Below are 14,899 nucleotides of genomic sequence, written 5' to 3'. Positions count from 1 at the left end.
TCGCAATTAAACAGCCATTTTAAAATTCCGTATGATGTGAGGTCGCGTGTTCATCTGCCGTTAATTGTAAATTCTAAGTAGCGTACAGACCGGGATCCGATCACTGTATTCTATTAGTTGACTGACTACTATCGAACTATATTTCAGTAACTAAGTTATGTTGTCAAGTTATTTTAAACTAATTACATTTAATATACAATGATTTCCTTTGCTATTAGTAAGACATTAATTTTAGGTTTCAGACTTTTGCAATATTTATCAAGTGAAATATTTGTGGCTTCTCAAGTTTCGATCGTGTTTTGAAACTTTCATTCAGATCTGTCTTGAAAAAATGAACCGAGATGTTCAAGAAATGCCGGAACAAAGCGCAACGTACTATTAAAAACACAATCGAAATCCGATAAATTAACATATGTCGAGACATTAGTTCTTTCAGGAACGATGATACTAACGTTATAACATTATTACACAATTATTACAGTCCAGTGGATATATGTATTTTTATAGCATTTATATGATTTATATGAATTAATTAGATCCGAGTATATTAAATTTCGTATCAATAATACTTTCGAATGATGATGTTATATGTACTATAAAAATGTAGAACATAACGGAAAAATGTTTCATTGGAAAATAAGGATATGTGCAAATGCTTTATATAGCCATTTATGTAAGCAATGTTACTGTATGCAAGTATATAAAAAAAGTGTTTGATTTAATTATTGAAATTAATAAAATATAATATTACTATAATTGATAATATCTAATATAATTAATAACATTTATATACTAATTAGTAAAATACAAGATAACAAGAAAAAACAGATGTAATGTTTTTACACTGGTAATATTATAATATTTTTTAGTATCTATATACAAAGGAGTTAAATTGAAAAAAGGAGAATGTACACATTCTTTGCATTTCTTAATGTGCACAACTCAATTCAACCCATTTAATGACTAAAGAATTCAGAATTTGCATATACGTATTTGCATATATGTATTTTCCTGATCTGTTATGGACCACTTTACACACGCGAGATTGTTTGCAAAAGTTCTAAGCAAATAGCAAATACTACTGCGTGTCGTGTTAGGTCGTTACCATAATGGATAATAGGACGATTGTTGAGGTGTAGATATTATTGTGTTCTATTTTGCATTAGAAATTAGAAAATTGTTTTATCGTCTACACTGGTAATTTTGCAAATTGTTATTGAATATTTCATTTTCAACTATGATTAACTTATGAATGCAATGTAAATATATTAAATCGAGTAATAAGTTTTTTCGTGCGTATTTTAAAGGGCGTGGATATGCTACATCATAAATTATAACTGGAAAGAACATCGATTTAAAACATTTAGATTTTAAAAAGAATGGTAAATCGACTTGTAATTTAAATTACATTAAAATATTAATATAGCATAGTGTGTATATGAAAATGTTATTGATTAATTTTAAGAGGAATTGAGCTAAGGACGTAAAATGTCTGTATATTTTCTTACGATATTTATATTAGTAGTTTTGTCTAAAAATAAGTTTTATCTAGAATTTATTATGAATTAAATTTAGATAAATTAGGATCTCCGTAAAAGCTAGATTAGTTATTACGAAGAAAATATTTGCATCAAAAATTATTTGATATAAAAATTATGTATGTTGTAATTATAAATATAAAATGTATACATAGTAACAAAGGCAATGACTGTTATATTAAAAATCGTAGATGTGGACTTGGTTACATTGCTAAAGCTACAATAAAAGTGATAGAAAGACAACTATTTTAGCAGGAAGAATGATATATGACGGCGAAAACATTTTGAAACTTTAGTTTTAAAGGCTATAGGGTGGCCGTGGTGTCATAAATATTAGCAAGAGGACCAATGTGACGCAACCTGCGAGTTCTGTCTGGGGTATTTATCGCTTAAAAAAATCTATTGCGTCACAAAATATTCTTGATAGAGTTTAGTAACTCAGAATGTGATGTTTATAAAGACAATAAATTAGGACGTATCTTATTTTTCGCACTATGTGCAAATATCACGAAAGATTAAATCTACAAAATAATTTATTTTAAATTTTTAAAAATTCTAAAAGAGATTTTATATATATGAACCCTTAACTCTACATATATAATATAAATTCTATATCTATAATAAAAATTCAAAAGAGAATTTTTAATTTTTGCGAATTTATCTATATCTAAATATGTTATTCCATATTTCTATTTTTTTCTGATGTGTAATTTTGACGAGTTTATTTCACATACTTATTAATTCTATTTATTGTCATATTTCTAGTATCAATATTTAAAATTGTTTCTCAAAGTTTTACTTGATTATCTTAGTTATTTCTCTGAACGGAATGATTATAACATAATAGTTAAAGATTTTAATCAAGATCAAAAACAAAAATCACAAAAGTTCACCGATATCAAAAATATTTCTAATAATATTATTGCATACTAAATTCACTAATGTGATCATACTTAATAAAATAATTCTTATGAAAGAGGTCGGATGTCCTAATAAATAAACCTGTTGAATTAATACAATTTACCAATTTGTCATATTATAATCTAATATCTAATCGCTAAATTTCTGACTATCTTTCCCTTCGTTCATTTCATTACTTGATATCCTCTTACCTTCGCCTTTCAGCTTCCAGTTGCCTTTTCTCTTGCTCCTGTCTTTGTCTTTCCATAGCTCTCCTGGAGTCATTCAAAAGTAAATTGGCTGGAATAAGACTCGCGTCGTGTCTACTTCTATGCCCGTCGAATCGCCTACGAGCCGCATGGCTTGGTCTCGTCCTTTCAGCTTGATTTCTTCTGATCTCCGCTTCCCGCAGCTCTTTCGTATTTCTCTCCGCTTCTAACATCGTTGCTTCTTTCCTCCTTCGTTCCTCCTCGTATTTTCTCGATTGTATCCTTCTAACCTCTGCTTCTCGCCTCAAAGCTTCTCTCCTCAGATGCTCTTGTTGCTGTCTCTGTCGCTCGCGGATTTCTTCCTCTTCGATCATTTTTCTTCTCGCATCATCGTAAGCTCGTGGATCGATATTTGTCGGTGCTGATGGACCATGATTTCTTCTACCGGTCTCTGGACCTGGATATCTCGGCCGATTATATTGTCTAGCTTCTTCTAATTTCCTTCTATACTCCATCCAGCTTTTATCAGATGATTCGCTCTCTTCCGGAATACGCACTGGTTGATTTCTTCGAATGTAATCCTGTAACTTACGTTCTTCTTCGAGTCTTCGTCGCTCCTTCTCCTGCTTCCATCTATCCGCTTCTTCTCTTTGTCGATCTATTGATTTGTTTAAGTTAATCGGTCGATTACGTTGAATATACCCATCTAATTTCTGCTGATATTCTTTTTCCTGTTGTTCTCTCATTCGTCTTTCTGTTTCTGGATCGTATAGTTTATTTGCGTTCGGACTATTTCGCGGAGAGTACAACAAATTAGATGGTTCGTTTCTGTCTTGCTGATGTCTTCTTCTCTGTTCTTCTTCCTCTTGTTTGCGTTTCAACGTCCACTCTCTTCTCCTTTCTTCTAAGCTTTTTCTATCCTGTTCTTGCTGCTGTCTTCGCTTTATCTCTTCCACCCACCTATTCTGCTCTCTCCTACGTAATTCTTCTTCCTGTAACCTTCGTTGACGTTCTTCTTCTCTTAGACGATTTTCTTCTCGTCTTCTTATTTCTTCTGCTTGCCGTACTCTTTCTCTTTCCTCCTCGTAAGTAGGAGTCTGTGTCGGAGACTCGTCGTATCTTCTACGAGTTTCTAGTTCTTGCATTCGACGTTGCTCTTGCAATCGATTTCTTCTTGACTCTTCTTCCTGTAAACGTCGTCTTTGTTCTTCCTCCAGGTGCCACCTGTTTGACTGCTGCAATCGCCACCTTCTTTCTTCTTCTTCTCTCTCTCTCTGCTCCAACACTTTCTCGTATTCGTTCCTGATATTTTCTATGTCAGTATTTGTTTGATTCTTGATATAATTTCGTTTCTGCGCTTCCTGCTGTCTTCTCCATTCCTCTGCTCTTCTTCTTCGTTCTTCTTCCTGTTTCCTCCTCTCCTCTTCTCTTCTTCTTTCCGCATAATTCATTTTTCGTCGCTGATTCACTGTCTGCAATTCATCGCTAGTCGCTACCCCTTCGTCCTCTCCGAAACCCCAAAGACGTTTAGTACGTTTCCCGTTTTTGTTATCCAACTGTTCAGCGTCAGAATCTTCGAACCACAATATCTTACGACGATGATTATTTCTTAACGTCTCGTCAACGACGGACCTTGTCACACGGTAGTCGTCTCGCTTTCCTTTATTAAAATGCGAAACCTCGGCAGTCACCTTCTTTTCTTCCGTCTTTCGATTTTTTTGGTCATCCGACAAGATGGTCGATTCATTGCTCACATTAGACTTGCCCAAGTCTCCGCGAACAGGTAATTTCTCTGTGCGTCCTTTGTCCTTGTGAAAATCCGAATGAATAGTCGCGTCCATGTCGCCTCTACTCTGTTTGATCCTCTTCGTGGTAGTCTCCAATTTCTTTAGCTTCAGCAGCTCGTCCATCTCTTCATAATCTTCCTCGCCAGACAGCTCATAGTCCAGGTTCAAGGATATCGGAGTTACATCCGTCCACGGATCCACCTCCTTTGGATTCTTATCTTTACCGGGGGAGTCTATCGATCTTTTTTCTCTGCTGTGATCAGGTGCCTCCAATCCCTCACAACCCACCTGTAACTCTGGCACTCCTCCTATACTAAATGGGTCCGTATTTGCTGGAATCTCTGTACTAAAGTCATCGAACGAGTTGGACTGTTTGTGAAGTATATTCAAACTAGTAGCTTTGTATTCGGGCGTTTTAGACTTCCAATTCACGTAGCTAGTCTTTTTAGGTGCTTTGCTTTTCCCTTTCGATGGGAATCTCGTGACAGGCGTGGGGCTCAACAGAGGCTTCACCCGGAATACGTCCAATTTGTATATTTCTACGGAGCCTGGTCCTTGATCTTGGAACGTGTCGTCGGCTACAAAAGGGTCCTCCAATTCGGACGGAGGAGACAGCTCACGCGGCGCTGATTCGAGATCTTTTGAGTCTCTACTATCAACTTTTTCATCCGTGAACTCTTGACCGGCAAAATTACGCGGCTGCTTGTCTTCGACTAAAGGTGAAAAATTGTCACCGGAACTATTCTTTGATCGGCGGAGCAGCAAGTCATTTTTGAGATACTCGGTCCCGTGGGATTGTCTCTGGGAGCCTGGAATGTTGATGTATGAGTAAACGAGGGTTATTGTGAAATGAGGTTACGTTTAGTCACGGATGGTCTGGCTTATGATCAGGTTAGTGGGGAAGTCTTGGCATCCTTAAATTTTGACATAACAGGTCTATTAAGCTACTTAATATAGCTTGCGTTTTGTAAATGTAAGAATCTCATTTTGTAAATTAAATGTAACCGTAAAAGAGAAAAGACAAGTAACGTGATATATGACAGCAACTTAAGACTTTTCAAGAAAAAATATATAAAGAAACAAATAGAAGTGTATTTAGAAAAATAAAGTCTCATATTCTTCTATAAGTATAAGCACAACTTGAACATTATAATAAATGAAGAGTATTGGAGTCCTACTATATTTTAGTAATAAAAAATTGTCTATAAATGTCAATGCTTAAGTATTTTATTTTTATACACAGTGATAAGACAAAGGGATCAAAAATTTGAGGTCAAATGATACTCTTCAGATTCAAAGGAATAAGTGTTACTCTATATTTTCTGTCTTAATTTGTCCATGTTGATTAAAAAGTACGAGAAGACAATTAATTGAAAAACAAATTATTTATAGTTTTGAATATGTTAATTTTTAGATACATGTTTATTACGTCCTGTTTCTTCTATTTGGAAAATACTATCTACCTTTAAAGTTTTAAACCTTATTCTCATTACTTTGTACACTATACAAGATAGAGTGATAATAGTAGTACAATCCGATAAGATGTGATTATATATGAAAAAAATAAGTCAAAGCAAAAGAAAAAAATGCATCGTTCGAAATTCAGTTTTCTAGAAAACGGAGTTTGAAATTTTGACAATATACTTGAACTTGGCTAATTATCGATTGAATATGAAGCAATTGACGGGTTATTCTACATGCAAAAATAAGTAAAAATGTGGAATAAATTTGTTCCGTCCAAGGCTTCATTTTCGAGAAAATAGAGTTTGAACATGCCAGTTAAGAATTGGCATTTTGCGCGTATAATAAATTTTCAAATTTAATTTCCGCGAAGACAAAGTATCTTATGAAAAAATTATATTGTACATTGTTTACCTCTCTTTCCACGTAGAATAACATCCTGTTAATTATTTTATTTATTCCTGTTCAGTCCGAAATTAGTCATATTCAAATATACTCGACAAATATGCAATATCGATTTTCTCGAAAATAAAGCCCTCTATAGTAAAATTCATCTTTTTGCCACTGCTATTTTCACTCACCCTCTCTGCATATAATGTATATTAAGAAATATATAACAAATTTAAAAAATTAAAAGTCATTTGGTGTAAAATTCGTATTTAATATACAGTATGTTCATAATAATAGTAATTATAACTATATTTTAAGAAATTTTAAAATGCAATGTAAATAATAATTTTAAAAAACCAAATATTTCATTAAATTTCCCCATTAATTAGGTGGAACATGTCAACCTTGCTTAAAATTTGAAAGTACATTTTAAGTTAAAGTCAATAATGAATTCAGATGAGAGTTTCAAATCATTTTAGATCAAGTCAAGTGACCTAATTAATCACAGTAAGAATAGAAAGTAATATTCTAAAAAATATTTCAAGTCATGTAGATTAATGTTTTATAGTAGTTGTTTCAGGAATTAAATAACGTTAGATTGAAATTATAATGTACTAAATAACAACTTTGCATTATTATTTGTAAATGATGTGATAATTAGATTTCAAATCGAACGTGTAGTAAAGAGATACTCGGCTGTACACCTGCCTCGAAGTTAAATTACTCTGTGGAAAATCTAGATGGTTTGTCATTTCAATATTTTACATTCACTGTCTTCACTGTTGGTTTAGAATAACTATGGATATTCACGTTTAAACTATTCTGATTAAAATTGATTTTAGAGTTGGTAAACGTACTTCCAAAATAAATGAAATTTGCGCGCACGTTTCAAGATTATTAATGAAATAAAAGTATTTTATGGTTAGCGAAAGCTTAACGCAATGTTTACCATAAATATTTCATTGCAGATGTATTTTTAAAAATAATTGTTGATTGTTTTATTACAAGCCGTTAAATTTTATAATAGCGTAATAATAACATTAGTAGTAGTAAAAATAAAAAAAGAACTCAGAAATAAAAAATTTGATTCAATAATAAATATTAATCGCTAGATTTAGTACAAGATTAACGGAAGTAAAAGTTCATAATATTTTTAAAAATAAATTTTGGCTGAATATTGAAGTGTTAATAAGTGATTCTGTTCCATAAGAAATTACAAAACATTTTTGAAACTATTATCTTGAAAAATTTTGTTTAATCGTAAAGTACTACTGTATCGTAAAAATGTTACAATTCTCTCCAAATCAGTGACATTTATAAGAATGTTTTTCATTAAAATTCATATTTTTAATAAATTTTTACCTTATTAGAAATGGAAAAAAATTATAGAAAAGCTAGTTGCACAAGTCTTTTTCAGAAATTTCAGTCCAAATTTTAGTTTCATAAATAAAAGTCACCTAATTCATTACGCTATATAGCCTCCAATGCACATTTAATAAAATAAATTACCGATTTACGTTCGAGAATTTTGGGCCGAGAACGTAAACAAGCTATTATATATTATATTATATATTATATTTGGCCCGATCAACATACTACGGACTATGCCCGTAATGTTTACGTTTGGTCCGATCATCTACTACGGGCCATGCCTGTAATATTTACGTTTGACCCGATCATCGTACTACGGGCTATATCCGTAGTTGTAGGTTAAGGGGTTAATTTTGTATATTATTATGAATTTAAAATACTAATGAAACTTGATGTTAGACTTATCCATGGAAATGTTCAATGAATAACTGATTGAAATTGCTTCGTTTACATCGTTACATGCTTAATAATATAGTGACTTTTATTTATTTGATGTATTTGCAGTGATTGAAACAGGAAAACGATGATGTAGTAATGTAATACAATTAAACAACTGAAGTCACTATAATTTTGAGGCTTGTCTAGAATTTCCCATCCTTTCCGGCCCGTCAGCACTTTCACTTTTTTATCTGAACTGTAGTTCATCGGGATTTTCCCAAATGGTTTACCACGATGTTACAATAATAACAAAACTGCAAAAAATATCAGAAATGAATTAAAACTGTAAACTTAATACTGAAGTCTTCATACATGACTTCGTTTCACCAGATCTAACAAAATTTTTGTGATCCTGAAGAACGAATAATTAATTTACAATAAATATTTTAAGAAAATTATATTTTTTTTCCAAATGAATGACGTTTATACGAAAGCTTTTTGTCGAAGTAAAGAAATGAATAGTTCGTCACTCGCCTCTTGTTATACAAATATCATAGATAAAAATATCCAAACGCGCACATTTAAAAATTAAATCAAAATAATGACGCTGTAGATGTTTATGCATGCACAAGGAGTTTAAAAGTACAAAAATGCATGCAATGCGCATAATTTATAAACATACGTAATAATGAAGATAAATCATTATTAGTCAGATTACTGGTGTTTATACAATTATGGGAAATTTAATATGTACAAAAATATATATAATGCAATAATATACAAAACTATAGAAAATATCTAAGATTGATTGCTGCTCATATTTAAAAGATGAAAACATACCTAAATATTTATAGGTTTCATTTCCTTAGGTGTATCCAAAAGATATGAATTTACATAGATATTTGTAGTGTAATTATAATGCTTAGTAATTATAATATTTTTTTATTGCGAATACATTCTTAAAAATATAAAATTGCAAAACATTAAAGTCCTAAGGTAATTACTTGTTCAATCTACAGATATTCCCCAACTGTAAGAGAAAAAAAAAGAAATAAAAAGAAAACGACGTTTCTATAAAATCCATATCCACGAGACAACGATTTTAGTAATACCCAATTACAATCGAAATTATCGAAATAAATTAGACGACGCGCAACATAATGTTGCGGCAAAGAGGCTCGACTTTTATTCCAGCGTTGAACGGTGTCAAGTAATCGCGGTTCTGATTAACTTGCATCGCGTTTATCTGAATCATACCGTAAGAGAACTTCATTATGCGTCCCTGACGTTTGATTCTCAGGGGCCGTTATATCAGAAACGAGCATGTTAACCAGAACGACATATTCCCCTGGCGTCAAGGTCACTGCTCTGTTTCTGCCATGCAGGGAGCGAAGAGAGAGGGAAAAAGCCCAGACAGTGACAGAATTAAATTGCTGATGTAACGAATGCCAGACGTACCATTAGTAGTGTTTGCCGAGATCAACCTTCGCGGGCCGATCGAATGGTCGAACGACTGATTCTCGCCAGGATTCTGATCCTTCCAGTTCGGTTGGCCCTCGACTCTTCGATAAACTTGGTGTTGCTGGTACTGCGGGGGCAAAGGGGTGTATTGATCGAGGGTAAGGCGGGAGGGATAGTGGCTAACTGTCCCCACCACATTCACGTACACCGCCAGCCAGACCGTGGCCAGAACCACCGTCACTCCTGGCTGCATCCTCCTACAATCAAACGAATATGTTCTTCGTTATATTTCTTTTTTTATTCAAATACTTGCAAAACGATCGACGTCCTCTTCCTCTATCTCTTTCTTTTTCACTCTTTCGTTCTTATTCTCTCCAGAGAGAGTAAAGCAGACTTGTGTATTATACGTATTATTTCGATCAATTATTTACCTAAGATAATTATTTTTCGTAATAAAAACTTATCATTTGTAACAGACATTGTAACAACTATTTATCCACACAATTCACTATTATTTATTCGAATAGTGATATACGAAGAATAATATATTTATAACATATTTGTTTTCTTTGTATTGCTGTTCGTTTTTACGAGTATCTGTATATGGATACATTCAGTACATAATAATCGGAGACAAAAATAAGTGGACACGTAATGAAAATAGGTATCAATGAAATTGTTGATGTTAATTATTTAGATACTAAATAACCTATATACTATAAAGATATATAATAAATAGAATTTAAGTGTACAATATTAGTACTAATTTTTTGATTGATACTTACTTCTACTACCTATGCACTTATCATTCCTTACCATTCATTAATCAGAGAGCAATAAACTTTCTATTTTAATATTTGAAAAGACAGAACGACGATTGAACAACAAAACTTGTGATATGGTATATTAAAATTTTTATTTGAATAAATTCTAATACGAATATGTAAGTTATTCGAATATCTATTTAGATAAATTTGTCATATATGGTTTTTTATTCAATCAGATATTTATTCATTACTGCGAATAAAATTTCGTTCCTTATTTTTATTCGTTATCTGTTATCGAAATAAAATCTTACTCAGTTTTACACTAGAGACACATGAGATAGTTCGATTCATATGGTTCGCTATCGCTCTAACAAACGCGCTGAACCGAATTGGAAACGAGGACATTCTCGTATTTTTACTACGATTTCTCGGTTCGCGAGAAGGGAACGGTTTAAACGTTTCTGTCTCCTGGAGACCGTATTACGCTCAGTTCTCTTCCGCTTCGAGAATTCTGTATCCGCGCGAACGAAACGTGTGAGCAGTTGAGCACTTTGCATCCGATGAAAATTTTTATTAGGTATTCGTGTCACGTCAAAGGAGCATTTCGGCTATTTCTGAAGAACCTCAGGCTTGATCGGTTTAATGACTGCGGTATCATACGACAGCGTCACTGAATTTTGATCGGACGCAAAATGATATATATTTTCCACACATCTTTTTTCTTCTTTGTTTTCTATTGTTTCTTTTCTCTTTCTTTATTTAGATACGAGTTAGATTATGACATGAATGAAAAGATAATAAATTAGGTAATGGGTTTGTAGAAAGATTTATCTACAGGTATATTGATTTTTATGCTTGAAGAGATTGATTAACATGTTGGAGGTAGGTGAGTTTTATAAAGCTCGCAAAGGGATCGATTATCGCGTTTGCACGTCCTATAACACTCGATTGTAGTGGTAATTAAAAGTTAATTGGCTATTCTGTGGCCGTTGTGATTAGTTATTAAACGGGCGAACAACCTTCCGAGCGAAAATAGAGGATATTCGTTGCAGTGCGAGAGACTGTTCTTTTAGGTATAAACGTTGTAAGTTACAATGTATAAACTTAAACCGAGATAATATTACATGCATATAAAATATACGTGCAGGCGTGCGCGTATGTGTATAACTCACTAAAAGCAAAATTAATAATAATAAATTAAAATAAACTTATTTTGTGAATATTAGAATATTATGTTTAATTTAACGTAAATATATATTTTATTGAAATGTGATATAATTACTATGATTATTGAAATATTAGATTATTAAAGATTTTAGAAATATTGACATATTATTTACGATATATAGCGTAATGTTTATAATAAGTTTGGAGTTGTTGTTTCATCTACCTTTACTAATAAATATGTTTAAATTTCTTAATCAACAATATATAGTGAAAACATATATGTATAACATATAAAATGGGTAAACAGAGCGTATAAGTAATTATAAAAATTATGTTACTATTGTACTTTCGTGGACATAAGATGTGATAAATAATGTTGATAGTTATTCCATAATTTTATTATTTCATTTATCTAACATAAAATTAATCTATTTAGATTTATAAAATTTATAAAATTATTTTAAATAATATCAGTTATTATTATGTGCAAAAAATTTAAAGCTTCTAATTGAGCATGATAAATTTTATTTTTAATCTAATATTAATAATTATTGTATAATTTAATTAATAATGTAATAATATTATATAATAATTACAATTATTATTTTAAAAATGAAATAAGACCGAATGAGTTTGGAAATTCATAAAAATTTAATCGAAACGTTTCGAAAATTGCAACAAGCTCTGCTCGATTCTATCAGAATAAAAAATTTTGAATAAATGTATAATATACTGAATGTCTATTTTATCGGGAAATTTTAAAATTTTATCTATAATTAAAAAAATTATATATTTGCGTCCGAGACTTTCCCTGGATTATTTATAATGAATGAATAATCATGAGCTGGTAATAGCTAAAATAAATTAGTTGAAAATAATATGAAACATTTTATTCATTACCGATTTATTCTGATATAACTTAGAATATCATTTATAAAGTGCTATTTAACACTTTTTATTATTAATTATATAAAATATCATTTATAGACTGCAAGTGTTTGTGCAAATTAATATTTTTAAAAGTACAATTACAAAAACGAGCTCAAGCAGAAATTTATTTTACTTACCAAATATTACAACGAGCACTTTACTTTAGATATTTTATATATTTTTATACATTATCTCATTATGTAAAATTTAGCATATTCAAATTTTCCATAAATGTATAAATATCCGCACTCTAATTATTTACTATGACGCATTACTCGAACATATTAAACCATCAAACACATTACATGCATTTGTACATTCTTTTCCATTAATCACTTCTCGAAATCAACGATTAGCAAAAATCCAAAAAGTTCTTCCCTCACAACATAAACAAACAAGAAACTTGTTACCCCTCTCGTACCAAAGAATCTGTTTCACAGATTCAACCACCACGTAATTTCGGCAATTTCACGAACTTCATGCCAGGAATGACAATGACCGTGCGTATACCAGACACCATGACCTTTCTTATGACTTGTGTTTCGATCGGTTTCATACCGGGTAACGAGATCACATTCGTCGGTGCACACGAATGCCAGCTATCGATTTCGGAACACTCGATTGCCTCTCGAAGAAGCCGTGCGCTCCGCGGTACCTCTTCTCTTGGGTAGGGTTCTCCTCTTGTCGCTTCTATCCTCGGGTTGCTTTAGTTGAAATTCTCCGCTTTGTACGCTCGGGGGCTAAATCTCTCCTACTGGCCGGTGGAAAGAGAAGCAACAATTGGCTCTCGACGCGTTCGAGGTGAAGGCGCAGAGGGATCAAGTGATCTTGACATACTGTCGCTGCCAGGTCGAAGTGGCTAAACTTAACGCTGGCCCGACTGCCTGTTGGCTAGCGACGTGGCGACCCTCACGCGAAATCGCGCGTATACAATGCTATACTTCCGGATAGTGACGTCAGATTCGCGAAGCCCGCTCTGGGGTCACTGGCAATTTCAAGTAATTGTGGAGACGTTTTGTCATCGACGACAGGAATGCCTTTTACGACGGTACGACGCAACTACTTTAAAACCGATGTCTGACTGCGAAAATGTTATGCGATACTATGGAGACCAATATCGACTAGTACTTAACTATTCGAATTAGTATATCCTTTTTTATCCGTTACGAGATGCCTTGTATAGTTTATAGATGATTGAAGAGTGTGCATTGCAAACAACAATAAGGAGGCAGCTCCAATACTTAAATTGTATTTATTGAAAGAGGAAAAAAGGCATATATTTCATATTCAAAAGTACAAAAGTTTATTACTATATATATATAATAGAATAATTTTTGATTAAATGATAGCTGTAGGAGATCAACTACTAGATAATTTCACTTATAAAAGCAAAATGCAGTTAAAGATTGAGTGCATGAAATTATAAATGTTATCAAATGGTTTTAATCTTTTTATTACAAAACATACATCCTCCTTTATAAAATCTATTAACAATTAACTGTAAATACCATTTTAGATTTTAAACTTTCACGACGTTTATTAGATGACATATTTATAGTTCCGGTTTTGATCGTATTTTTAATAGTACGTTGTGTTCTGATTCGTAAACATTCCTATTGGAAACACGATTAAAACCCGAAGAATCACAGATAGGTCATGTATCGTCTTTTACATGAAGCGAAAACTCGACCGCTAAATGATGTTCTTTAAAATAATAGAGATTACTAATTTTTATTATTATAGTAAACAAGATCCTAATTGAGGATTCTTAAAGATCGTTCTATTTCTTCTTATATACTATGGTATAGTATATGGTATAGTATATATACTATATACTTATATACTATTCATCCCAAAAAGCATAGTGATTAACTATTAAGAATGCCATAGAATGCCTTCCTTAATGCAATACATACTGCGTGGCAGGTCACAAAGATCGATTATTTTACTAAGGGGAATTTTGTTGGTAGAGTTTTCGCCAACCTGGTGGATGCCTAAGAATATACATATAGCCAATGGAAGAGATATGTATAGTCATAACATCGGTTAGACGATAAAGTTTATATTTTTGAGATGGTAATTTCAGAGATATGTAATGCCCAACAAACCAATTATTACAATACTGTTACTGCTTTCCTTCTTTGTTTTTATTTGTCTTGTACACTTTGTCGAAGGGTAATAAGTACGATTTTTTAACAGAATATTATACTTTACTGGAACTTTACATTAAATAAAAACGTAAAATGTTCCAAATTACTTAGAGATCTAAAAAAACATGTTTCACACTTTGTTCCGATTGCCGCTTCCCTTCATAGTTTGGCAGTGTAGGGATTTGATATTTTATTCAAGCGAATATCAATTCAATATTGTTTTTCCCTTTTTATATTTAATACGTTCATTACCATCATCACATATGTGTCATAAATGTGTTTTAAGATTAATTTATATTTAATTCCAAGCTGTAAAATGCATTAATATATGTATAACTAATATGCTTAGTTTTAAAAAAAGCTAACCTCAAATTTTTCTCAGACAGTTAT

The 14,899-nt window shown here is 32.1% G+C and overlaps 1 protein-coding gene across 2 annotated transcripts in view; it reads right to left on the bottom strand.

The window, feature by feature from the left end:
* The window catches only part of LOC100744887 (trichohyalin), a 143,812-nt gene that overhangs the window by 7,020 nt on the left and 121,893 nt on the right, over positions 1-14,899 (bottom strand). Inside the window, exons 1-3 of one of the 2 annotated variants that reach the window (XM_012382792.3) lie at positions 12,918-13,206; positions 9,493-9,752; positions 2,651-5,243 (exon numbers count right to left, since the gene is read on the bottom strand). In XM_012382792.3, the coding sequence (XP_012238215.1) occupies positions 2,651-5,243; positions 9,493-9,748 (2,849 nt within the window). In that variant the 5' untranslated portion in view covers positions 9,749-9,752; positions 12,918-13,206. Of the gene's footprint in view, positions 1-2,650; positions 5,244-9,492; positions 9,753-12,917; positions 13,207-14,899 lie in introns of those variants that run through there. The other variant, XM_003487640.4, reaches the window with a different exon arrangement.

This window comes from Bombus impatiens, unplaced genomic scaffold (genome assembly GCF_000188095.3).
Source record: "Bombus impatiens unplaced genomic scaffold, BIMP_2.2 scf_0191, whole genome shotgun sequence".
Taxonomy (NCBI): domain Eukaryota; kingdom Metazoa; phylum Arthropoda; class Insecta; order Hymenoptera; family Apidae; genus Bombus; species Bombus impatiens.
The sequence above is the reverse complement of the archived record's forward strand: the minus strand, read 5'-3'. Positions and strand labels throughout refer to the sequence as shown.